Below are 26,414 nucleotides of genomic sequence, written 5' to 3'. Positions count from 1 at the left end.
AAAGAGTCATTATAATTCAAATTGGCCAAATATATTTGAGTATACTCTAACTTTTTTTAAGGTGTTTGTCTGGTAAACTGTTTATTTGTCTCTTATATCTATCCAGTCTGTACAGATCATCTGTGTATTTTTTTGTTTGTCATATCCCTAAACAACTATTTTTATTAATTTGAGTTCAACATTTTTCTTCTTTTGCATTTTTTTTGGTCATTTGTTCAAAATTTAGTATGATTTATAGATCTAAAAGCATACTTTTACCTGAGTTGCCAGCTGGTCACAATGATGCTTTACTAGGTTATGTAAATTTAATGGATACCGTTGTTTATGTATCACGATCTGAGAGTCTCTTATTGTTCAAAAATAACATATTAAATGTGATTGGGTTTTCATAAGTCACCAAAAAATTTATTAAGATAAAAATCCTTTAGGGTATGGAAAGACCATTAGACAGGATTCCCTTTTGATGAATAAAGAAACTGCCTGCAAATTTCATTAATGGGAGGCCCCCACCTCCATAGCCTTATGGGTGACACCCTAATAATATTGTGAAAAATATTATTGTGATGTTTCCACTGGTCATAATCAAAAGGTTAAGTTTTCTAACAGTAATATAATAAGTTTTTTCTCATAAAAGATGCTCTTGATATAAAGCCAAATTTAATCAAGGTTTTCATATGGCTGTGACAATTGACTATTGCTGTTCTTGTGTTTTATTAAAAGTATCCATGCCTCTAGATTTACAGATCTCGCAAAAGGTGAAACAGGATTGTTTATAATGATAGATTTTCTTTTAGATTCAGACCTCTGCCTTTAGCAGAAACTTATGTGATTGTCTTAGTTACTCTTTTACTCATTGCTGAGACAAAATACCTGAAGCCCAGGTTGGGAAAGGAAAGGTTTATTTCTTACAGTTTTTGGAAGTTTTAATCCATACTCAGTTGGCTCCAAGGCAGGTGGGCATGGCTGGGCCGCAGTTCATGGTGGCTGCAAACAGCAAGCAGGAACCAGCAAAGAGCAAGACACACCTTCTTCCTGTCATTACATCACATCCTGGCTCCACCCCTATGTGGGTGGAGCACTGACACCATCAATCCAAGCACTAGACAATGAACCAATCACAAATGCACAATGCAAACTCATGAGCTCTGAGCTCTGGGGGCCACAGACATAAACCATGACAGCGATGTACATCCCACTACAGGTCAACAAGTTAGGTAAAAGCTTTCCATGTATTAGATAGGGATGATTGACTAAAAGGGATATTTTACGTCAGAATGGAAATTCAATGTGTTACAAAATGTCATAACTGTCACACTATAATATTATGTAGGGCTTTGATTTCTAATTTTGTATGTAAAATATGTAACTGTTAACATTCTACAGGGATCTAAATACTAAGACATCCGTGGTTGATAAAAAAATAATGGTTCTTTTTTATGTTAAAGGTGTGTGAAATTCAGATAAGGTAGTAATAATGTTAAGCTAGTGCCCTATTACACTGCAATGTTATCAATCTTGTCTTCCAGATGTTAAACAACTGGGCCTTGGAGACCCAAAACTAGAAAGATAAATGGGTTAGGAGGACAGAGGCCCTAGTCCTCTGAGGTCAGTGAGGACCCAGGATATAAGAGAACCTCTGTAGTAACATCCCATAACTCTGTGAGACCACAAAAAACTGATCTATGATACATAGTATGCCTAAGGAGAGCCACCAGGAGAAGAAAAATTTCCCAAGCTTTCACAGAAAGCAAGTTGGTTAAGCAGTGGCTGTTGCTGAGTTTTCCCATGTGCAGTCTTCCAAGTCAACACGGCACTAGACAGTGCCTCCCTTCAGCACTGGCTTCCAGTTCTTCTCACAAGCCTGAAAACTGAACTCCTGTTTTTTTTTTTTTTTTTGTACTGGGGATTGAACTCACAACCTTGCACCTGCCAGGCAGGTAATTATGCCTGCTGAGCTAAATCCCTAGCCTGAACTCCTGCTTTTCACGTGTGCACCAGTGCTCTCCCAATCAGCTCTCAATACCTCATTCTGCCCACCCCTTCAACTCCAGTCCGTCAAAACCAAATAAAAGCACATCATGGTTTCTTTGTTTCCTTCAGAGAATGCATGCATCTCTTGGCAGCCCTCCTGAGCTGCCTGCGTAAAGGCCTTTTTTCTTTCTTTCTCTGTTTCTCTCTCTCTCTCTCTCTCTCTCTCTCTCTCTCTCTCTCTCTCTCTCTCTCATCAAAGGGCCAAACAGATGGTACCGTGACTCAAGTGAGAAAAACTATGTGACTCCCAGGGATTGCCGCTGGTTCGAATCCCCTTTCCCTATGGACCTTTTCTCCTTTTCTCTCCTCTCCACCTCTGCCATCGCTGTTACTGGCCTCCATCTACCACCAGCCACTTCAATCCTCAGAGGTACACATAGGTGAGCCAATGCTCGCTTTGGGGTTCCTGTCTCATAAATCACTTGCCACATCAGTATGGCCCCTCTTTTTTTCTGTCGCCCTTGCCCTCTGGAGCTACTCCTCTGCTCCCTAGCCCAGAAGTGACAACTGTGGGGCCTGAGCGTGAGGCTCTTTTTCTTTCACACATGTGATCCCCCCTGGGTTGATGACTCCTCACAGAGAGGGACTCTGGCTTCCTGCACCTGGCCAACAGAAAGACACATGCATCAGGTCAACTGGATAAAGTCTCCTTTATTTGCACTGCCGAGTGGCCAGGTGCTGCAGGTTTCCCTCTATGTGGGACAGGAGGGCATCCAGCATGTGCAGGACCCTGAGGAGCAGGGTGCGGTCTGAGATTGGGACCTGCCGTCTCGAGGCTCCAGAGGTGCTAGTGCTCACCTGTGGGTGCTGAGAATCAGATGAAGAGATGGGAGTGAGTGGAGGGGGTGGCGGCAGAGCTAGTAGAAGGGTGTAGGGCTACAGGGCAGTGGCCAAGGGCTAGGAAAAGAGACCGGAGATGAGCACTGAGGGCTTGCCATGGACTAGGGCAGTCACGGGGCCCAGTGGGCTGGATGAGGAACGGGGCTCCAAAGGGTTGCTGGAGGAGGAGGACAGCTATAGGGACTGGTCAGGAATGGACAGCTTGTAGCCGTGGAGACCTGTGGGCAGATGCAGGAACAATAAGGTGCAGGACAGGAAGTGGTCAGGCAGGAGGCCCACAGAGCCGCAGACAAGCTGCTGGGAAGGGCTGGGGAATGCTACGGGCCCAGTGGACTCGAATGGAGGCAGGTACTGAGGACAAGCCATCCGTGCTCCCCACCCATGGTCACCTGTGAACGCCACCGGTGCAGCATTGGACGACCCATCACCAGCATCATGGTGGTGGTGATCATGGCCCCAGCCACAGGGTAGATGCGGTTCCCTCCCAGGCTTGTCCAGTAGCCAGGACAGCCCAGGGTGCTCCCACAGGCCTCCGGGTTGTTTGGCTCACACCCCCAGGGCTGTAAGTCCAGTTTCAACTGGTACCAGAGGGGCCGTGACCAGGTAAGAGTAGGAGCAGGTTTTGCCAGCAGGAGCAGCCAGGAAAGTAGGGACAATGCCTGCAGCGTATCTGTGGCCACTGCTGGAGGCCGGAACCTGGGTGCTTGGCAACGAGCAAACACCCCTCCCCCAAGAGCAGGCTCTGCTCTGAGGCCACAGCTTCCAGCTGGGCCAGGGCCTTCTGAAGGGCCTGCCAGAAAAGAGAATTGGGGGCTGAGTTCCAGAGCTGGGGAAGAATGGCAGGTCAAGGTCTTTAGGGAGTGCTTCATTTCTCCTCTGCCCCACCCTTATCCACCCAAAAACCTAACAGCACCGTGGCTCCTAAAGCCCACTGCTCTGCACAGGGCAACACTCTCCAGGCCAGACAAGCAGAGGGCACCTGAGCTGCTCCACAGGCTGACCCTGGCCCAGCCTCTCTGGCCACCTTCAACAGAATCTTCTCCAGGTCCAAGACGAGAACATGGTAATCCAGCCAAGGCAGGCTGAGGGCCTTCATCATGGACACATCTGGGGCTGGCATCTTATTGCCCACCGTTTGCCACATTCTCCAGCTCATTCGCTGGGCTCACTTACAGGGGAGGCAGACATGCAGAAGGGCTGCCCACGAGGATGCCAAGGCAGGCAGTGCTCATATCTCAGAGGATACACAGCGTCAGAGACAGGAGCATGTGTGGAACATCCACAATATGGAGTATGCAGAAGGCATGGGAAGATGCAGATGTGGGGGAGCCAGGTATGTATGCAGAGACAGCGGGGACAAGCACAGGACTCACAAGAAAGCCCACATGGACACACACATACCGCTCTGTCACCTCCAGGGCCTACACTTGCGGTAGAATGGATGGGGCCCAGGGACAGAGCAAAGAGATTAAGTGTCCATGTGGACAGACAGCCACAGACTGCGGTGGGGGAGGGAGAGGCAGAAGAGACAGGGACTTTATATCTTAGATCTATCCTGTATGGCTTGATTTAGTCACATTCTTCCTCTCCCCCTCCTCCCACCTCCCCCTCCTCCTTCCCTCCCCCCCCCCCCCCTTTTTAGATGCCAAGTATGGTGAGCAATTGTCCTGATCCAGGAACTCAACGGCAGTTGGGTGGACTGGTTGGCTGTTTCACTAAGTCCTTTATGTTTTGCTTGATTTAGAAGTCTTTTATTTGAGGTTGATTTTGATTTCAGTGTATATGATCCTCCCCTTTCTTCCAATTACCTGCGTTTAAGTTGAATTTCTCTGAATAGCTCTGAACCAGACTCTTCCTCTATTCAGCCATGTTGTCTCCTCCCCATCTTTACAACTTTAAAAATGTTTCTTCTCTATCCTACTTACTGGTTTCTTTTTGTAACCAGCCTAAGTAGCCCCTTGGATTTTAAAATGTTCGTGGCATATTTTTTTTAGTCTCAGAGTTAACCCTAAACCTAACGCTAACCCTAACCCTAACCCTAACTCATAGATGTTACATTTTCATTAGAGCTGGCTGAATAATAGACATTTAAGTAAATTTGAACAGCAAATTATCTTAGTACCAGCAGAAAAATAGAAAGAAGAGCAGAGATGCTACCTTTTAGCTAGGACTAACGACTGTTTAAGATATTACATGATTTTGAATGACAAATTAGTAGTAAGTCAACCCTGTGATTGTAATTCAAGAATCATCCCAAAGCCATTTATAGTTTTAAAAAAGGCAAATCAAAGTATATTATGTGCAGGTACAAATTCCCTATGATGAATGTGATCATTGTGTATACCTAAATGGTACCAATAAACAAATTAAAAATATTTTAGGCACATTTATCTGACAAAAATATTAGTATAAACCACAGAATTTGAAATAGATTTACCAGTCAGTTAGGATTTTTTATATGGGCTCTCATTACCTTTTTATGGGTGGTCAGGAAGGTTGTTCTGTTTTTTGCCATCATGATACTGAAATCAATCATAGATCGTTATTTGTCAGAATCCAGTTTAGGGTATATGTAACCCACGAGCTACTTTTTACCTCACATTTGACTTTATAATAAGCTTGACTTATTCTCTATACTAATGTGAGTTTAGATTCCAGCTTGAGCTCAGTCTGGTGGCTTAGACTCTTTTTTGAAAAATCTTTATCTTCTTGGCAGTATTTTACCTTGGGATCAATATTTTGTTTTATTTCAGTTTTTCCCCCTGTATTTACTTGGTGTGGGCATGGAGACTGGAGTTTGGTCTCTGTTGTTGTTGCCATGGTATGGGTGGAAGGCAGCCCATGGCCACCATAATCTTATATGTGCAGAATTTTAAAAAGTTGCATTGTTTACTAACAGATAATAGCACTTCTGCTAATCTCAGGGGTTGAGGATCCTGAGGAAAATGGAGAAGCCACCCATCATGGAGAAAACGGAAGTAAACTAGTTCAGGCAGCTACTTTTTCAGCCACTGAATGCTGATTATGAATGCAGATTAACAGACAGACAATCAGATGAGACACAAAGACGATGATCTCTGTAGGGTATACAATAGTATTACTTTTAGGTGACTCACAATAGAGAGCTCTTGCAATATTTATGTTATTTTAACAGTATAGATCTATACTAATAAGAAAGGGTATCAGAGTATGGAGCCGGGCAGAGACTGAAAGAAGGGTTATCTTGTGGGGAGACAGACAGGAAGCTGGACTGGGATCTGAGGGTGCATGAAACCTGGTCATTTTGTGTGTGTGTGTGTGTGTGTGTGTGTGTGTGTGTGTGTGAGTGCTGGGAATTGAACTCAGGGCCTCACGCTTGCCAGGCAGGCACTGTGCCACTGAGATATATTCCTGGCCCCCAGCCCAGTCATTTTTAATTTGGGGAAGGTCAAAAAGGGAGAAGAGAACATGGATGTGGTTAATATTCTCTGCCCCTGCCACCAGCTACAGGAAGGGGAGGGTGGAGGCCAGCCAAGGTTCTGGTTTAGTAAGAATTTGATGCGGGAGAGAGTGTGTAGTGAGGAGAGAAAAGAGGGCCAAAGAAGGAGGGAGGTAGAATAGGAGGAGACCTCTGATGGTGGAGGCGAAGAAGGGGCCAAGGTTTGAGGGGCATATGATGGTGGGGTGTGTGGTCAGCAGCATCAAATTCAGGTTTAAGGTCCAAATTACAGTCAAGTCTAGGTGATGGTGAAGAAGGGTCATTCAGAAAGTTGTACAGGTTTGATAGGGAATTAATGGAGAAGGTAAAAGAAAACCTACACACAAGGATCTTTGGACCACTTGTCATTGGGGTGGATGCTTCTGTTTATGTCTCGTGTATTTAGAAGTTGAAGATCCTGCTTTTAGCCTGTTGACTATTATCTATTAAACCATGTTACAGAAGAGAATAAGCTTTTTTGTTGTTGTTGTTTTTGGCTTTCATGTCACTCCACATAGAAGGTTTTTAGAACTTTAAGGAGACAGAACAAAGGTGTGACATTGGGTGATTGAAGGGTTAAATTGGAGTTGCTCATAACAGTGGGTGAGGTCTCAAGGCAAAAGGAAGAGAAAATCACAGACACAGGTGTCCACCTATCTCTGAGTAATCTCATCATAAGGGTGGGCATCAGTAGGAGACCCATGTCTTCTGTCACCTGAGGAGCCAGCCCAAGGGCACAGTTCCCCAGGCTAGGGAAGATCAAGACCTAGTGTTGGGCAGACAGAAGAAAGCAGTGAGCTCTTCCAGAGGAAATCCAGAGACTCCCCCTACTCCAAGGAGATGACTGCCTGGATTGGAGAGAATGGCTGGTGTTGTATGAAAGGACTGGAGTGGCCAAAGTGGTCTGAGGGATCAGTGGCCTCATGAAGACCTCCTAGGGTTTTGCATCAAGCTTAGGTAGAATTAAGAGTCAGCAATGACCAGCTGAGGCAGAAATATTTATTAATACAAATATAGCAGTACACTGGAGTCTGAAGTAGAGACTTCAGCCTACACTGAGAGGTGGGCAACTGTTTATAAACCTGGGGTAGGGTGTGGATCTTGGGTCAGAAATGGAATGAAGGTTGGAATGAAGAAGCCAGCTGGCTTTGAGCCTTAAATAAAAACTAGGCTTGGGACAGATAGCTTTAAGCTAACAGAATGGCTGAAATTAAAACTACTGATTATAGCAAGTATTTAAAGGGACACAGAGAAACTGAATATCTCACATACTGGTTGTGGGAAAAGAGCCTGACAGTTTGTTGTGATGACAAGCATATCCTTATTATATAACCAACTGTATCAGCAATGCATACTAGAGAAGCAGAGTTAATACAAGATATACACATGTATAAAGATTTCCAAGATTGGCCTACAGTGGCTGCCCACAGAGTCAGATATGGAAGAGTGCAAAAGGTCTATCTGCAGGTTAGAAATCCTGAAAGACACAGTCAAAGACCTGGAGCACACTATGGTGTCCTGAGTGAGTCCCTGTTAGGAGACTAAAGGGTCTGCAAAGGAAGGCTGAGGGATCTATGCCAGAGGCTGAAGATTATGTGCTTGAAGGCTGAAGACAATGTCCAAGGTGAAGGTGACAACTGGAGCTCTTCTGAAGAAACAAGTGATTTGTTTTCCTTTTGTACCATTTAGGTGACAAGCCTTTCTAAGGTAGATCTTCTATCTTCAGTTCCCTCAAACACATTTTCTGCATCCTGTTAAATGGAGTTTACCACCCAGTTTGGGCTGCATTCTCAAGCAACCCAACTTTAGGAAGACTTGGGTCCAGTGCACTGAGTGCCACTACTAGCCTCACACCATCCATGAGTGTTTTAGTTACTTTTCTCATTGCTGAGGCAAAATATCTGATACACAGAGTTAGGAGAGGAAAAGTTTGCTTAGTTTACAGATAGAGGTTTCGGTCCATAATCCTCTGGGTCTAAGGCAGGGTGGCTTGGCAGAGGGCATCACAGAGTAAAAACAGTCTGTGGTGGGAGAAGACAGCAAGAGCAGTCACGCAAGAGATGACCACAACTCTTTATAACCCTTATATATATCTTATCCAGGCTATTGAGGATGTGTAGAGCTCACATCCTTAATCCTAGTGCCCTTGATTTTGTAGCATTGAACCATGAGTCAATCCTAGTGTCACACACTCTAGATACAGCCACCTCTGAAAAAGCTCCATCTATGACTGCATGAAGCTTTGAGGGAGGGCATCTAGACACAAGCCATAACAATGGCCTTGATCAGGAGGACTTGGGCTTCCCATGAGTGGCACCATGGAGAGGGTCTAGGTGGTCATAAGTGGGATTTTTCAGAGTGGTGGTTATAGAGTGTGTGATGCTAGGATTAAGGATGTGATGGTGGGATTGATTCATGCTCCAATGCTGGGATTAAGGCCGCCCCACCTTGGATGGAATATAAGGGACAGAAAGAGGTCTGCTGCTGTATCTTACTGCTTGTTGCTTGCTGTTGCACTACTTTGATGCTTTCTGTCTTGCTATCTTCTGCCTCTCATAAACAGTTTCTCTGCTGTGATGCCTCTCTGCTGTGCCTCCCTGCTTGGAACTTGCCAACTATGAACTGAAACACCTACAAACCATAAGCTACAATGAAGCTTTTCTCCTTTAACTTTGGTGGTCACATATTTTGCCTCAGAAACAAGAAAAATAACTAAGATAACTTGGTACTAGAAGTGGGGTACACTTAGTTTTAGCATCACATCATGAATTAATCCTTTTATCACATCCTTCATCCCAGCACCACACAGTCTAGCTTAAGATATTTCTGAAAAACCCCACTAATACCACATGGAGCTTTAGTGGGAACAGATACAAGCCATAACACCAACAATCATACACCTGGGCACTCATGCCAGGTAAATGAAAATCTATGTTCATACAAAAAAACCTGTCCATACATTTTCATAGCAGGTATTTGTGTGTGCTAGACAAAAATTAGAAAAAATCCCAAATGGCTTTGTGTAAATGAATGGCAAACACAATGAAGTAAATTCAAAATGAGGTATTATTTCATTTTAAAAGGAAGACGTTATTGATATGATTTAGCTAAATTTTAAAGGTATTATTCTAATAAGTTAACCTCAAAAAGTCACATACTATATATAGTGCTTCCATTTGTATGAAATTCTAGAAATTTCAAAACTTTAGTGATGAGGCTTTCCTATGAAACAGGCTCTACCATCAATAAGAGACTCAGCCAGAAGAGAAACTGCACCATCCTGTGAGCATCCAGTGAGTTGGCTGAAAAAGCAGAACATTCTCCATTCCCCCCTCACCAACTCAGAGGACTCAGGGTGAGATGATAGCAACTGAGGTAAGAGGAATAGCTTGATGCTTATATTGTTTGGTTGAGTCTGCAGTCCTGGGGCTGGTGGTCTGGGCATCTACTTGGAGGATGGCAGTGTGCATTGTGGCCATGTGTTTTTTTGTCTTGTTTTTGAAATCCAATGTTTTGTTCCATTTTACTGTTCTGTTTTATTCCTGTGTCTGGTAACTTGGGCAACTATTTTGAAAATAACAACATGCCGTATTGTTCTCATTACTTTGTTCTGCTCTGATTTATTGCTTTTATTCAATGTTATGCTTTGATTGGTTTTGTTCCATTTTGTTTTGCTTGATTTTGCTATGTCTGGTGGTATGGACAACTATTGTGAAGATAGTAAGATATACTATGGTAGCCACTGTTGATTTCTTATTATTCTGTTTTGAGGTTCTGTACTCTTTGTTTTGATTGGCTTTATTCTGTTTTGTTTTGTTGTTTCTCTTTAAAATAAAAAAGTTAAAAACACTTTAATAATGAAAAACAGATGAGTAATTGCCAGGGACTGTGGGTGGGGTGAGGGTATAATTATCTAAAGATAGGACAGAGTCATGTTTTTGAGGGTGTTATGGTTTGTATCTAGATGTCCCTTAAAGCTTTATGCAACCATAAGTGGGTATTTTCACAGGTGGCTGGATTAAAGTGTGTGAATATGGATTAAGGGTATGATGCTGGAATTAAGGGAGTGAATAATGGAAGCCTCACTTTGGGTGTGGATGACATCAATCAGTAAATAGGTTTGCAGTTTGGATGGAATATAAATGGAGAAAGGGAAGTTTTCTGCTACTTCTTGCTGCTTGCTGGCACTGCTGGTGCTTGTTGCTTCCTGCCTGCCATACCACGAACTGTTACTTCTCTGTGATGTCCCTCTTCTTTGCTGTCCTGTTTTGGACCAAACTAACTATGGACTGAAGCCACTACAAATTGTGAGTTGCAATGAACCTTTCCTCCTTTAACTTTGAGTTTTGGGTATTTTGTCTTAGCAATGAAAGGAGTAACCAAGACAGAGAGTGATCCACATGACTTACAATTCATTCCTGCTTCCAATTCAAACCTATGTGTGATTAACACTTTAGATCCCATCATCAACTTAATCCCAGATACATAAGACTGGGTTCAATGGGCCTATTCTTTACTTTTCTACAGCAAATTTGTACTTTAGCATAACTGTAGCTGGCTATGCATCTCAACACTTTCCCCTGAGGGATACAGGAAGCAATCTATGTGTTTACTCACTTAGTGTAATGAACGGCAAGGTGTGTGCCTGTGTGCAGAAGTGCAAAACAAGATTTTTACCCACCTTTTGTTCTATATAACTTTATTTTACATACACTCAGTCAAGTACACTCAGTAGATCCATGACACTCCAGGATTTATTTAAAAAGTTTTCTTTCAAGTTTTCATAGAAGTAGCCCAACCCAGTATAATGGCATATGAAGAAATAGACATGCAAGTTTTGGAGATCAAGAGTGAATCATCAGGTCACTCATGCATGGATGATAAAGATGGTCCATTGGGGTAAAACACATGCTTTCATAACAGAAGAGTGGTGTGGGTGTATGATGGTGAGGAGGACAACTTTGACATTGGCCACCTGAGCCAAAGTTCCTGTGATAGTGAAATGGAGCTAGACTTGACTGATACACAAGGAATGCAGACTCCTTGATTCAGATGATGAAAAAAGCAGTAATATGAGTATATATTTGACTAATAGAAATAGTACAAAATGGTCACATAACCAAAAGGAATGATCCAATATTAGAAGTAGACACAAAAATAGGCTGAGGATTTTGGCAGGGCTGAACGTATTAGATAGAATGTCAGCTCTGCCATTAAATGTTGGAATTTTTTATAGCAGATTAATGCTATAAGATGTTGTGAAATACAGAAATGCCAAAATACAAGTAAAATGTTCTGTGTGTACCAAAAGCCATATGCAAAAAGGTATTCATTATGGGCTGATACAACATGAGTGGATATATATATATATATATATATATATATATATATATTTGGTACTGGGGATCACTCATGACTGCATGCTTGCAAGGCAGGTGCTTATGCTGCTGAGCTAAATCCCTAGCCCTGTGAGTATATACTTAACTAGTTGAAATGTTGTAAAATGGTCACACAACCAAATACAAAAATCCAATGTTAGAACCAGTTTCAAAATATAATGAAAGTCTTTGAAGGGGTGAAATGTATTAGACAGATTGATAGTAATGCTATTCAGTGCTGGAAATTGTAACAGACAAAATGCTATAAGATGCTGTGGAATACACAAAGGCTGAATGCAAGTAAAACGTTCTGTATGCACCAATAGCCATATTAAAAATGTATTAATTAGAACATCTCACTGACTGAACTGAAAGCATTCAGGTCTGCTGGACTTAGCAGGAATTTCTCATGGTGATTGAAGAATTGTAAAAGACTTACTGAAAAGCAACAGGCCAAAATATGGCATAAAAATTTATAACCTTAAGATGCAAAGACTTATTATTCTTTCAGTTTAGACATCTATCCTGGAACTCAGCTGTCAGGTCCTTATTCATATAGTAAGAAACCAAATGATGTTGTGAACGGACTTGTTCTCATCTCCCAAACTAATTGGAATATGACATTCAACAATTGGCTTACCAGCTTCCAATTGATTCTAGTTTTGCTAACAAAGCACAAGTTGACCAGCGCAGTAATTGTGCTGAAACAAAGTAGAAATTCCAAATGAAATGTTGCAATTTCAAAACAGAAAATCATATAGTAGAGTCTTTGGATTTCAGAAAAAGATAACATTGATCTCATACATGGCAAAGAAAAGCAAACTGGTACTTCTGATTGAACACTGTACCACAATTGAAATATTGATAGGGAAATCTCAACAAAATGGAAGCCTGAGATGGAAACTTTCTACAAAACCAAAGGTGGAACAGATGATGTTGATGCATTATGCAGCAACTATGAAGTCACTGGAAGCAAAAAGCAGTGACCAGTGGCTGTGTTTTACCCAATCCTATACATGTAATAATTTGATAGTTTTCGAAGAAAAAAACAAGTGCAAAATATTACAGAGAAATTTTCTTAGAGGATTAGGACTGGAACTCATAAGAGATCATTTTCAGCAGAGGAAAAACAAAATGTTTCTCTGCAAGGTACTATGCAAAAAAAAGTTGTACATATAGGTGAGCATACAGGTGAGGAAATCAGGTGGGTACAGCATCACTAAGACCTACTACAATGACAGGAAAATAAAGAAAATGTCAACGATGCCCTTCAAGAAGTTGTGGGAAACAAAACATATGCGCTATCATCGGAAGTGGTGTTTATGTATATGAAATATGTAGTTGTCATGTATGTAGACTGTCTTGATTGTGACAGTTGAACCAAATTTTATTGCTGTGGTAGACCGTATTAACATTGTAGTTCATATAGGTTTTTATTTTTATTTTTGATGTTATCTTTTAGGTTTTGTAAGGAACTAAACAGTAATGTGAGAATGTTGATGTTTATTCTGAATATACAATACATACTAAGAATTTAATACTTTATTGATATTTTATGTTCCTATTAGCTGCACATAGTATAACAGAGTAAGAATCTCCTGTCAAAACAGCAAGGTCATGCAGATGTCAAGTATGTCCTACAAAAGGCCAGGAAAGTCAAACATGTGTGTGGTCAGCATAAGGGACACATGTGTAGGGAACTTGCTGTTTTCATGTGTGTTGACTGCCTTAAGTGTGATAATTAAAATACAGATTTTTTTGTATTAGTATTTTCATTATAGTTCATTTGTTTGTCAATTTATTTGGATTGTTCTTTTCTAGACTTTGTATACCAAAAAAACAGTCGATGTTGAAAATTTTGATGTTTTTATAAATGATAAATATTAAAAATTCAGTACTTTATTTTTGTGATTTGTTCCAGCTAAGTACTCATTGTTTAATACAATAAAACTCATAAAATCAAAATTAATAATTCAGCAATAGAAATATTCTAACAAATAAATGTGAATCTGACAGATTCATGTTTATGTGTCTTGATGACAAATTTAATCTTATGCCTTTTAAAGCAAATAAATGAAATATAAGAATATGTTAAAAGATGCCACAGATATGCTCTCAGGAAAGTCTACACTATAAGCATCCATACAGGACAAATTCCCTGTTTTCCTCCACTACTGTCTTTCAGAGAAACAAAACAGAGAGGGAGCAGCCTATTGGTTAAGAAAAATCACAACAAATAGATTTTGGGGGGTATCCTGATTCAAACACACTAAAAGTTTAAGAGACAGGTGGAGATATTGCAATTGAGTGGATATTTATTAACACTAAGAATTATCACTAACTTTTGCTATGGTGAATTATTTGGGATGAAATTTTATGTCTGTAATTTGCTTCAAGATAATCAGGTGGTGCCAGGTGTGCTGTAGTCACATCTACTTGGGAGGCTGTAGCAGGAAGATCACAAGCTCAAGGCCAGAGCGGGCAACTTAGCAAGATGCTGTTTCAAAAAATTAAAAGGGCTGCAAGATGTAGCTCGGTGATCAGCATTTTTGCCTAATATGAGTTCAATCTCCAACAACAAAAATTAAAAATCAAGTGATGATGTTGGTAGTATATTTGAGGGTAAGGTCTATATGAAATAAATTTGTCATTTAAAAATTATTGAAATAGGTTTATTGGTTTTTGGTGCTCATATAACCTTTTAAAAAATTGTTCTGGTAAAAGGTTATCACTTTGCTTTCTTGGATAAGTAGGTAAGTTCTGAGCCAGCAGGTGTTTTTACCCATTACTGATAAGAAAGGAAATGATGCAGTCTTTGTGGAAGGGAAATTGGCAGTAGCTAGCCAAACTACCCACACACTTAACCTTCACTCAGAATCTCACTTCTAGGAATCTATCCTAAAGTTTCAGAGAAGCAAAAACTACAAAGTAACATAAGCACAGAAATTTTCATTGTATCACTATTTGTGATATTGAAAGACTGTTAAACACCCAGACACCAGTAGAGGGTTAACAAATAAACAGTTGTCCATCCACAAGGTGGAAGATCACTGAGCTATAGAGAGAAATACATACAGCTATTGAGTGGACCTCATGATAACATATGTGAAAGAAATCAAGGTACAAACGTATACATAGCAGGTATCTTTAACCTAACAAGTGAGTGTGTGTGCGTGTGTGTATGTGATGCACTATCGATGGGGAGACGGTGGGTCTTTTCTTGCAGTTTATTTGTTCATTTATTTAGGAGGAGGAGTAGAGATTGATCCCAGGGTCTTGCGCCCAGCTCCAACCCCAGATCCTTTTAATTTTTCTTTTTATTTTGATACAAGATCTCACTAAGTCTCAAAATTTCCCAGACTGGATTTGAACTTGTGTTCCTCTTACTTTACTCTCCCAGAGTACAGGGATTTCAGGCATGCACCAGCATGCCTGGTTTTAGACCTAAGAACTATGTATATTACATAATTTAAAACAAAATTAAATCAAAGAAAAAAAAAGCAAAATGAAACAGGGACCTAGGCTATGACTGTAATGTTGGCTTAATCACTGAGAAACAATATCTAATTACAGTGCTGGTTCCCCTGGCAACCAACCATCCCGACGCTATCCAGGAGTCACCTCAGCATATAAAAAGACATATCACTTTGCAGATGCCAAGGATCTTAGAAGTTGTATTTCAGGAAGTGTGGGTGAAGACCAAATATATATATTTCACAATGTCACTATTATGAATAATGCATGTTTGAACATTTTTGTCCAAGCTTTTTTTGCATTTGAATATTTGTTTCAATTCCCTTGGGTATTGAATTGTTGGCTCTTGTGGTAATTACATATTTATTTAACTTTTTCTCATTTAATTAAATGTTTCTTCAATGAAAGGATATACAAAAATTTACAAATCTGAGAACTCAGTTATATATACAATATGATGAAGGGATATTCCGTTCTTAACATGTATATAGAATATAGCTATTAGCTAACTTTTTGAGAAACCATTAACCTTTCCCACAGTAGCTGCACTTATCAGCAATACATGACTCATTTCCTCTACAGCTTTTTTTTTCTTCTTGGAGACACGGTCTTACTATGTAGTTCAGGCTGGCCTTGAACTTACTATGTAGCCCAACTAGCCTTGAACTCACAGCCATCCTCCTACCTCAGCCTCCTGAGTGCTGGGTTTTCAGATGTGTGACACCAGATTTGGCTTGTGAAAGTTCTGTCATTAATGCTGCCACTATTTTTTATTTTAGCCATTCTGATAGTACAGTAAAATCTGTGTAGTAAAATCTCATTGTGAGTTTAGTTTTCCGGATATCTAATGGTGTTAAAAATTGAGTTTTCACGTGCTTTTATGTCATATGTACAGCTTCTTCAATGAAATGCTTCTTAGTGTCTTTTGGCCATTTTCAACTGACTTTTACTCTTGAATTTTGAGTTTTTTATGGATTCTAGACACTGGTTCTTTGTCGTATTCATGGTTCATAAACATAACCCTGTCCCATTCCACAGCTTGTTTTTTCATTCCCTCCACAGTGTCTTTCATACAGCAAAAGTCTCAAGATTTTGATGAAGTCCAATTTACCAGTCTTTCCTTTAATGGATCAAGATTTTAATGTCAACTCTATGATTTTTTTATCTATTTGAAATCCTGGAGACTTCCTCATGTATTCTCTAAAACCCTTATAGTGTTGTTTGGCATAAATGTTTATAATCAGCTGGGCATGGTGGCACATGCCTGTAATCTCAGCACTCAGAAGGCTTAAGCAGGAGGATTGCTGTGAGTTCGAGACCTGTCAGGGCTACAAAGTAAGTTCAAGGCCAGCCTGAACTGCATGGTGAAACGAAGTCTCAAAAAATTTTAAAAAAAGGTCTATGATCCATTTCAAGTAAACTTTAACTTTTATATACCAAAGAGACTTAGGTCAAAGGTGTGGTTTTTTTCTTTTCTTTTCTTTTCTTTTCTTTCTTTCTTTCTTTCTTTCTTTCTTTCTTTCTTTCTTTTTCTCTCTCTCTCTCTTTCTTTCTTTCTTTCTTTCTTTCTTTCTTTCTTTCTTTCTTTCTTTCTTTCTTTCTTTCTTTCTTTTATCTCTGGATGTCCAATCACTTTAGCACTTTTATTTTGATGCAGTCTTACTGCCTAGTTCAGGGTGGTCTTGAACTCACTATGTAGCCCAGGCTGGCCTTGAACACACAGCGATCCCCTTGCCTCAGCCTCCGGTATGCTGGATATATAAGTGTGCACCACTATGCCCAAAGACATTAGCACATTTTGTTTAAAAGGCTGTCGTTGGGGCTGGGGATTTAGCTTAGCGGCATAAGCACCTGCCTTGCAAGCAGGCAGCCGTGAGTTCGATCCCTGGTACCGATAAAAACGAAGAAGACAAAAAAAAAAAAAAAAAAAAGCTGTCCTTTACCCATTGATTGATTTTTGGCCTTTATTTAAAAATCACTTTGGTGTATTTGAATGGATGGTTATGTGCCTTTAAATTCTTATCCATTCAATACATGTGCAATAGTATTTATGGTGAAATGAAGTATTTTGGAATTTGCTATGCAGCTATCCAATGGACACAGAGGGAGATGTAGAGGTGAAATAAGTTTGACCATATGTTATTAAAGAGTTGTGTGTGTTGTGTAGAGAGGAGTTATACTGTCTACTAGTATATGTTAGATCTTAATAAATAAATGAATGAGACAATAATTAAAGCAAGAAGAAGAACCTGTAGGTATCAAAGTAAGAAGCAGTGCAAGCTTGTGCTTAGGAGGCAGCAAGGGAAATAAAGAGAAATCAAAGGAATACGGGCTCCACTGAAGGAACAGAGCCCACAGCATTTGCTGACGGACGGATGCAGGAAGAAATGGATGGAGGTAACGGACAAGGATTAACAAAGGATTTTGAATTAAACAGAATAGGTAAATTGCCAAACACAAGGAAAAGAAGTTTTCAGAGGGAAGCATAATATGTGGGGAAGGAGAAGTGTTGTTTCTGCCCACTCGGTTTGACTGTTAGAGCTCGAAGAAAACTGTCAAGTGGAGCGTTTCACTGAGGGCCCTGGGATTCAGAGGTGCTGTCAGGACTGGAGATGGGGACTTGAGTGTCATCAGGACACAGCAGCTCGTAAAGACCAGGTGATTCATTAATATCATCTGGGAGTGAGCGGAAAGAGGGGCTGAGAGAGGTTTAAGGATTGGGTCTCTAGTAGGTCATACAAAAGAGGCTGATCAAGGGAGAAGCCACCAGTTAACTTAAAGAAGAGAGTGAATAGAGAGGAGAAATGGAAGAGTAAGGGCCCTAAGGCAAAAGGAGAGTGTTTTAATTAGGAGAGAATGGTCAACAGTAGGCTAATGCACAAATGAAGGCCCTCACAGTATACATGGCAGATCAGCTGGGGGCTGGTAGAGTGAGATAACCTCATTAGAAATTGTTCATCTCTGCTGCGGATAGCCTCTCAGGTCACACAAATAACTGACTTGCTCACAGAGTAGATGGCTGTACAAGATTTCTGAAAATCTTATTATTTTATTGGAGATCTAACCCAGGGCCTCGCAAATGCTAGGCAAGCATTTCACCATTGAGCCACAGCTTCAGTTCCTTTCAGTCTTAAAGATTTCTTGAAGTCCAGGCTCAGGATTGCTCACTTCCATTGCATACTGAGGCCAAGAAAATCACAAGGAAGTCTAGACACAAAAGGAGATAAATAGTTTTCATTTCTTAATTGGCAGCTACATAGTTACATAAATCCTTACCATGTTAAAGAGGTATGGATTCAAAAAGGAAGTAATGTTGGTCATTTTTTACAGAGAATGTCACTCAATATCATTGGACTAGTATAACTCCTATGGTGTTGGGGAAGAGAAGGGCATTTGGAGTGAGTTCAGGAGAGAATACAAATAGTAGAACTGCAGACAGTGACAGCGTGTTTTGCTATGAAGAAATGCAAAGCTGCTGAGCATGGAGTGGTTAAGAATGGACTATAATAATAACAGGGGACATTTAATATGCCAAGGGGAATGATTTAGTGAAAAGGCAGAAACTCATTTACAGAAACAAATGAGATTCCAGAATTTAAGGCCTTGCAAAAGCAAGAGGGGTTTGTAGGCAAAAGCAAAAACCAGAGCAGAGGAGGAGAGTGGAAGGAGAGGCTTGAATGAGGATAAAAAGTCCATCTCCACAGGAGGAAGGCAGCAAGTGTGGGGTGTGGGGAGGAGGAGAAAATGGAGGAACCTAGGGCCCGTTCTGCTGCTCTTTTCTCAGTTAAGTATGGTGACTCTATCCTTTGAGGTCAAGAGGAAAGGAGGGAGAGATACATTTGAAGAGGAAGGAAAGGACATGAACCCTTTAGATCAAAGGCAACCTGAGGAGAAGTATCTTGGGAAGTTTGCCCACCAGAGATCTGTTGGCTTGAATATAAAACTAAACCACACAAATGATGACTTTTCCACTCATCTGCTGCAGGGATGAAGCAGGGAAAGGGCAGGGCTCACACAAAAGTGCGGGAGGCTTTGGTGGTAACAGTAAGAGAGTGCCAAGGTGTGGGTGGGGTGAGTGTGACAGCAGAGACAGCAATAAAACAGTGGCCAGAGCAGCCTCTGAGAAGTCCTGGTCAGACTGAAGACACATTTGGGTCAGTGCACAAGGGTCAGTGTCTCCATGGCAGGGGTTGACACACTTTCTCACTGAAGTGCCAGAGGGGTGTATTACATACACCACACCCATACAACTGTTTAGCCCCAGGCCATACTTTCTGATCTGTGTCCTAGAGAACAGAAGGCAGCAACAGTAACAAAAATCAGAGACCAGAGTGGTTGACATGGATAGTATTGCTGTGGTGATTTATGAAGTGATGCCCAGAATCTTCAGGAAAGCAAAGTCCAAATTCCCCCAAGTCTAAGTTCAGAAGGTGGAGATGGTGCCAGGATATACAAGGAGATGCCTGGCTCTACATATATGAAGGCAACACTGAGCCATGATTTCTTGCTTTGGAGGTAGGGTGAAGTCAAGCATGGGCCATAAGCACTGTGTTGCTGGAACTGTACCTGCTCTAAAGTCCTTTACTAAGTAGAGGAGGAGAGGCGGCCTGAATTCCTGTGGCTGTAGATTAACTGATACTCACAAACTTAAACCAGATATTTATTGAGGCATTGGAATGAGGCCTTCATGCTGGAGACTTTTAGACTGATAAGATTTCAATGTGGAACTCTGGTTGCTTGAAAAGGGCTCCACATTGTACCTGCAAAGTGTCTTTGTTCTGGAAGACAAGGCTGCTGTCTGGGGGCTGGAACACACAGAGAGCGTCACATATTTGGCAGTAACATTGACGGCACTGCTTCATGCGAACCCAGGATTGGAGTTTGACTGCTGATTGTTCCTGGATCACATACGTCCTTAGAAGGGACTGCTGCAACTTTTGATGTTTCCTGTGCAGGACTGTTCTCCACCAGCACTGAATTATCCAGGCCCGGAGGGCAGCAACCAGCAGGGTCCGGCGTACCAGGTTGCCACGCCACCAGGCCTGGATCTTTCTAGCTGCCTGAACCCTTTTCTTGTGATGTTTGTCACGAAGCTGTTAAGGCAAAGAAAAGACCCTCAGTAAATTTGCCACCATCAGACACAGGTAGTTCTCTATAGTTGGTTCATTGTCTAGAGGTTCTGTGGACCCAGGAGAACTGGGTAAGGTTTTCCCTTTACTTTTGTTTTGCCCATGGCTACAGCCATATGTGATCACTGTCTGAGCTGCAGTGTACCTTATCTATGAGGTGGAGAAATCCTTGAATTTTGGACTTCACAGGTTTGCAGAACCAACAGAAACTGCCTGATGCAAAAGACCCACCTTGTGTGTGAGGACCCAAAGGATCCCCACAAAGGAGAACCTCTGCCTCTATGCTTGCACCTCAGTCCAAAACCAGCCTAGGGTGCTGCCCACTGACACCTCACGTGGGTTACTTACTGGGACCCTGTCTCTATGGACATCTGTGCCTATCTCTAGTGACTCCAGATCCCTTCTGATATAGGTCAACCTTCATCTTTCCACTTCCCACTGTGCTGGGCCTCACTGTGTGTTCTGTGCACAGTTCATCAGGAGAGGGAGGGGATTTAGGTAGAAGGAAAGCAATGCCAATCCCGATGAGACCAGAGATAGTACCTCCATTTTCAGGGACCTTGAGACCTTCAGTTCTTTCATGCTTCTTGGTCCTACCTACCTTTTTTCCCCTTTCTCTGTCTTTTGTCTCTTGGACTTTTCGACCTGGATCACGTCTCTGCAAGTAAGATGGAGAGGGGTGAGGGCCAGTCACCTTTTAAAGTCCCCACAGTATCTGCTCTTCACATCTTGCCTATGTCCCATAGAGTCATCCTGGTCTTCCCTCTGTGTGGGACATCGCCCCACGCCCAGAGAAGTGAGTGTGATGGCATCTTACACAACAGCGATTTCCCATGATGGAGGGGGGCAGGTGCTAAGGTGATCATGCCCTTCTGCTTGCTGTTCCTCTAAGCTGGATAGGGGCAGGACAGCTGATAGAGGAAGAGATGCCCGTGATGTCACAAGGGCAGGTGTGACCAAAGACTAGATTTTCTTCTCCAGATCCAAAGGTGTTGAAGGAACAGGAAATGCTTTCCCATTTCCTTCCTCTAGGCATGGACCAGAGCTCTCGGTTGGTGAGTCTGTCCTGTGCCAAAGATGACCTCTGGCCCATTGTCAGGCTCAGCCTACATCAGCTACCAAATAGGCTGCCTCCTACCTACCATGTGGGCTCAGGCTGGTCCCCATATCCTCTGCCTTCCTGTCATGGCGGACTTCTTAAGAGGAAGTGTTTTTTTTTTAGATTAAGTTTATTGGTACAACTTAGATATACATAATGATCACTTTATGTAGGGAATTTGTACCTGTGCATGATACATCTTGATTCTTCTTTTTTCCCCCATTCCTCTCCCTTGTCACCCTCTTTCTTTGTTTTGTAAAGTTTTGTTTTCATTTTATCCTTTTCTCATTTTTTTCTTTTTTTTCTTTTTCCCTTTCCTTCTTTCCCTCTCCCAGTTTCCCCTTTCCTTTTGAACAGTTTTTTCCTGTTTTGCAATTGTAGTATACATGTTGCTTCTTCTTTATGCTTTCAGTTTCTCACACCAAAGAGACAATGCATATTTACACATGTGTGTCTCATGTATTTCACTTAAGAGTATATTCTCAAAGTCCATTCACCTAGCTATAAATGTCTCAGGTTTTTCTTTCTGACTGAGTACTCCACTGTATGAAAAAACCCACATCTTCTTTACCCATTCATCAGTTGATGAGCATTTGGGTTGTTTCTAAGATTAAGCCACAAACTGTCCTGCTATAAACATTCATGAATATGTATCTCCATCGTATGACACTTTTAATTCTTTTGGCAAGACACCAAAAAAGAATAATAGCTGAGTCAAATAAGACTTCCGGTCTTAGTTTTGTGAAGACTCTGCACACTTATTTTCACTACGGTTTCACCATTCTACCCTCCCACCAGCAATGGAGAAAGATTCATTTTTTCCCACAACTTGCCAGCATTTGTTATTGGCTTGTTTCTTGATGCTATACATTCTTTCTGGAGTGAAATGCAATCTCAGCATTGTTTTAATTCGCATCTCTCAAAATACCAGTGATGTTAAACATTGTATTATATATTTATTTACTGTTTGTACCTCTTATCTGAGAACTGTCTATTCATTTCAGGTGCCCATTTTTGGGTTGGTTTTTAAATTTGGGAGAGTCTGATTTTTTTTTCTGAGTTTTAAAAAATAAGCTCTAGATGTTAGTCATTTGTCAGTAATAGTTGGTTAAAATATTTTCCCACTCTGTGGACTATCTCTTTACTCTAATGGTAGTTTCTTTTGCTGTGAAAAAGCTTTTTAATATGAATAGGATCCCAGTTGTTTATAATATTTCCTGTGCAATCAGTTTCATTCATAAAGTCTTTGTCTACATGTATGTCTTTGTTTTATCTATCCTCTCTTCCAGAACTTTAAGTGTTTCTCTTTTAATATTTCAAACCTTAACCATTTTGATTTTATTTAGTGCATGGTAAGAAATACAGGTCTAGGTTTTATCTTCAGTGTGTGGAAAACCAGTTTTCCCAGCATCACTTAGTAAAGAGTCTATTTCTCTTCCAGTGAAGGTATTTGGTCTGTTTGTCAAAGATAAGGTAGATGAGTGTGTTTGGAGTTGTTTCTGTATCTTCTATTCTGCTCCATTAACCTTGGGTCTTTTTTTTTTTTGCTAGTACCATGCTGTTCTATTATGGTAGTTTTGCAGTATAGCTTCAAGTTGAGGATTGTGATATCTCCTACATTGCCTTTGTTGTACAGAATTGTTTTCACTATTCTAAGTCTATTCTGGTTTCATATGCATTTTAGAATTGTTTTCTGTAGTTTTGTGAGATATGCTATTGGTATTTTGATCAGGACTGCATTAAATCTGTACAAGAGTTTTGGAAGTACATCTGTTTTCACTATATTAGCTCTTCCTACAAGGAATATTTTTCCATATTCTGATATCCTTTTCAATCTCTTCTTCAGAATACTATATTTTTCAATGTAAAAGTCTTTTACTTTCTTCATTAGATTGATTACTAGGTGTCTCACTTTTTTGGATGCAGTTGTGAAAAGTATTGTTTCCTTAATTTCTCTCAGTGAGTTTGTTATTCATGTACAGGAAAGATATTGGTTTTTGAGTATTGACTTTGTATGCAGCTACACTACTGAATTTTGTTCTTAAATTTAGAAGTCTTTTAGTAGAGTCTTTGGGATCTTTTATGAAGGATATCATGCCATCTGCAAACAAAGATAATTTAACTTCTTTCTTTCCTATCCTTATTCCTTTTATTTCTCTTGCTTGTCTACTTGTTCTGGTGAATGTTCCAGAACTATATTGATTAAGACTGGTGATAGTGAATATTCTTGTCTTGTTTTAGAGTGAAAACTTTCAATTTTTGTCTGTTTAGCATGACGCTGCTATTGGTTTGTTATAGATGGTTTTTTATCAAATTGAGATAAACGCCATCTAGTCCAAATTTTTTAGGGTTTTATTACGAATTGATGTTGGACATTGTCAAATTCTTTTCATGCATCTATTGAGATGAACCTATGGTTTTTATCCTTGGTTCTGTTAATATGGTATATTACACTTACTAGTATGCATATATTAAACCATCCCTGCATCCCTGGGAGGAATCCTACTTGGACATGGTATATGTTTTTCTTGATGATTTGATGCATTATGTTTGCCAGTATTTTATTGAGGATTTTGTGACAATATTCAGTAAGGAGATTGGTCTATAGTTCTGTTTTTGGCTGAATCCTTCTCTGGTTTTAGTATCAGGGTAATGCTTGCTTCCAAGAATGAATTTGGGAGTATTATTTCTCTTTCAATTTCATTAAAGAGTTTGAGTAGTAGTGGCTTTTGGTCTTCTCAAACTTTCTTATAGGACTCATCAGTGAATACCTCAGCTATTGCAATTTTCTTTGTTGGTGGTTTTTAAATTACTTCTTAAATTTCATTGTCTGATACTGGGTTATTCAGAAATTTTTATAACTTCTTGATTCAGCTTTGGTAATTGATATATGTTTAGGAATCTGTTCATTTCTTCTGTGTTTTTTGTCTTATTAGAGTACAGGTTCTCAAAATGAGTATTGATAATCCTCTGTAGTTCTGCAGATGGCATGGAGTTGAGTCTTGATTCTTCTTTCCTTCCTTCCTTCCTTCCTTTTTTTGTACTGGGAATCAAATTAATTGTCAGGCAGGTGCTGTGCCACTGAGCTATATGCCCAGCCCTGTTTCCTTTTTTAAAAAATAAAATTGTCTAAGGGTTTGTCTGTCTCATTTAATCTTTCAAAGAATCAGCTCTTCAATCTATTGATTCTTTGTATTGTTTTCTTAATCTCAATAGCATTAATGTCTTCCCTGATCTTTATAATTTCTTCCCTTGTGTGCACTTTGGATTACTTGTTCTCCTTTTTAAAAAATTTTATTTAAAGAAAGTAAAAAAAAAACCAAAACAGTAAAAGGGTACAAGTAATATAGAATTTCAAAAAAATAAACAGTAAGAAATCACTAGTTAATAGATTACATATTGTCATCTTAGAAATAGTTGTTCAAGTTACAAAATTAAAGCATACAAAGTGGACATTCAAACAGTGAGACTGCAAACAGTTGTGTTCAATGATCCAAAAAAAACTTAGTAATATGGTCATCTATCTTACACACCTAAACACACTTGCAGTTGTATTCTTTAGCGCACTTTCTTTTCCTCTATTTTTTACAATAACAATTACACATTTTGGGTTTTATTACTCCCACAGTTCTTACTATTTTTTTTGGAAGAGAATAAAACCAAATGTGACAAAACAAACCAGAGTCAGTCAAAACAAAGGATGGACATAGTACATGGTGTAAAAACAGAATACAAGGTAATCAACAATGGTTACCATAATGTCTCTTGCTACCTAAAAAGAATTGCCTATGTCATCAGGTATAATAAAATTGAGCAAAACAATACAGAACAAAACCAATAAAACATACAGGACTTCAAAAAAAGATAATAGTCAAACCATTATGGGCATCATAGTGAATCTTATTGCCTTCAAAGTAGTTGCCTATACCCTCAAACTTGATACTATCAAACAAAACAGAATAGAGTAAAATGAGTCAAAACAAGGTGAGAGCAATACAGGGTCTTATTAACTTCAAATCAAGTTAATACAAAATCAAAAAAGTTACTATAATATATTCTGCTAATTTTAAAATATTTTTCCCTTAATTAAAAAATAATAAAAATAAATAAATTTTAAAAAAAGGAAAGGGGGGAGATTGACATAAAAGGGGACATAACAACATAACAATACAGGTCAAAACAGAACAATTTAAGCAACATGGTGTTTCACCACAAGATAACCTGACTTAATAGTAGTTACCATAGTGTCTCTTTCCTTGAAATATTTGAGTTTAACTTTGTATACTATAGCATCAAACATATCAAGACAGTGTGAAACCATTCAAGAGAATGAAAGTATTACAAGGTATTTGGAACCAGCTAACAGAAAATGAACAATGGTTTCTGTATTATCTCTTTGCCTATAAAAATTTTGTTTATACTATCACATATAATAAAATCCAACAAGATATAACATGATAAAACCAATGGAGACAGAAGAACAACAGTTTGATGGGACTTCAAAACAAGATGATATTAAATCAGCACTAGCTTTTATGATGTCTTGTTTTCTTCAAAATAGCAGTTCATATCATCACAGAGAATAAAATCAAACAGCCCAGAATAAAACCATTACAATTAATGAGTAAAAACTTTATAAGGCTTCCTGCAAAGATGGGGAATCATGATTACCACATACTTTTATGTATTTAGATCATTTCTTACACTAGGGAAACTTCAGTATTCATACATATGAGTTTGATTTATTTCGCTTATGAGTATGGTCTCAAGCTGCGTCCACTTATTTATAAATATCTTAATGTGATCCTTCTTTATAACTGAGTAGTACTCCATTGTATAAAAATACCACAACTTTTTTTATCCCTTCCTCAGTTGATGGACACTTGGGTTGTTTCCAAGATCTGGCTATTACAAATTGTGCTTCTATAAACATGGGTGCACATATGTGAATGTGGTACAGTGCTTTCAGTTCTTCTGGGAATATGCCTAGAAGTGGAATAGCTGGG

At 39.9% G+C, this 26,414-nt stretch overlaps 2 protein-coding genes across 2 annotated transcripts; both read right to left on the bottom strand.

The window, feature by feature from the left end:
• Nucleotides 1-2,665: 2,665 nt before the first annotated feature.
• On the bottom strand, nt 2,666-3,991 carry LOC100712948 (transmembrane protein 89-like). The gene is made up of 3 exons (XM_063249479.1): nt 3,757-3,991; nt 3,261-3,661; nt 2,666-2,838 (listed from the first exon to the last, which is right to left on the bottom strand). Exons 1-3 carry the CDS (start codon nt 3,989-3,991, stop codon nt 2,683-2,685), a joined length of 792 nt encoding a protein of 263 aa, XP_063105549.1. The 3' UTR covers nt 2,666-2,682.
• Nucleotides 3,992-19,824: 15,833 nt separating this feature from the next.
• On the bottom strand, nt 19,825-21,348 carry Iqcf3 (IQ motif containing F3). Its single transcript, XM_063247938.1, has 3 exons — nt 21,127-21,348; nt 20,911-20,967; nt 19,825-20,273 (listed from the first exon to the last, which is right to left on the bottom strand). Exons 1-3 carry the CDS (start codon nt 21,142-21,144, stop codon nt 19,881-19,883), a joined length of 468 nt encoding a protein of 155 aa, XP_063104008.1. The 5' UTR covers nt 21,145-21,348; the 3' UTR covers nt 19,825-19,880.
• Nucleotides 21,349-26,414: the final 5,066 nt, after the last annotated feature.

The sequence above is a fragment of the Cavia porcellus genome, unplaced genomic scaffold (assembly GCF_034190915.1).
Source record: "Cavia porcellus strain 051 isolate PalLab524CR breed Dunkin Hartley unplaced genomic scaffold, mCavPor4.1 scaffold_5, whole genome shotgun sequence".
NCBI classification, from domain to species: domain Eukaryota; kingdom Metazoa; phylum Chordata; class Mammalia; order Rodentia; family Caviidae; genus Cavia; species Cavia porcellus.
This window is presented reverse-complemented; position numbering and strand designations above follow the sequence as displayed.

Bases quoted from the DNA above. Each gene is read 5' to 3' on its own strand.
- LOC100712948 (XM_063249479.1), bottom strand. From the start codon at position 3,991: ATGCCAGCCCCAGATGTGTCCATGATGAAGGCCCTCAGCCTGCCTTGG. The intron at 3,662-3,756 runs GTGGGGCAGAGG...CTTTTCTGGCAG, and splicing joins AGGTTTTTGGGTGGATAAGG to GCCCTTCAGAAGGCCCTGGC. The intron at 2,839-3,260 runs GTGACCATGGGT...TCTGATTCTCAG, and splicing joins TGCACCGGTGGCGTTCACAG to CACCCACAGGTGAGCACTAG.
- Iqcf3 (XM_063247938.1), bottom strand. The intron at 20,274-20,910 runs GTAGGTAGGACC...TTGCCTTAACAG, and splicing joins ACAGAGAAAGGGGAAAAAAG to CTTCGTGACAAACATCACAA.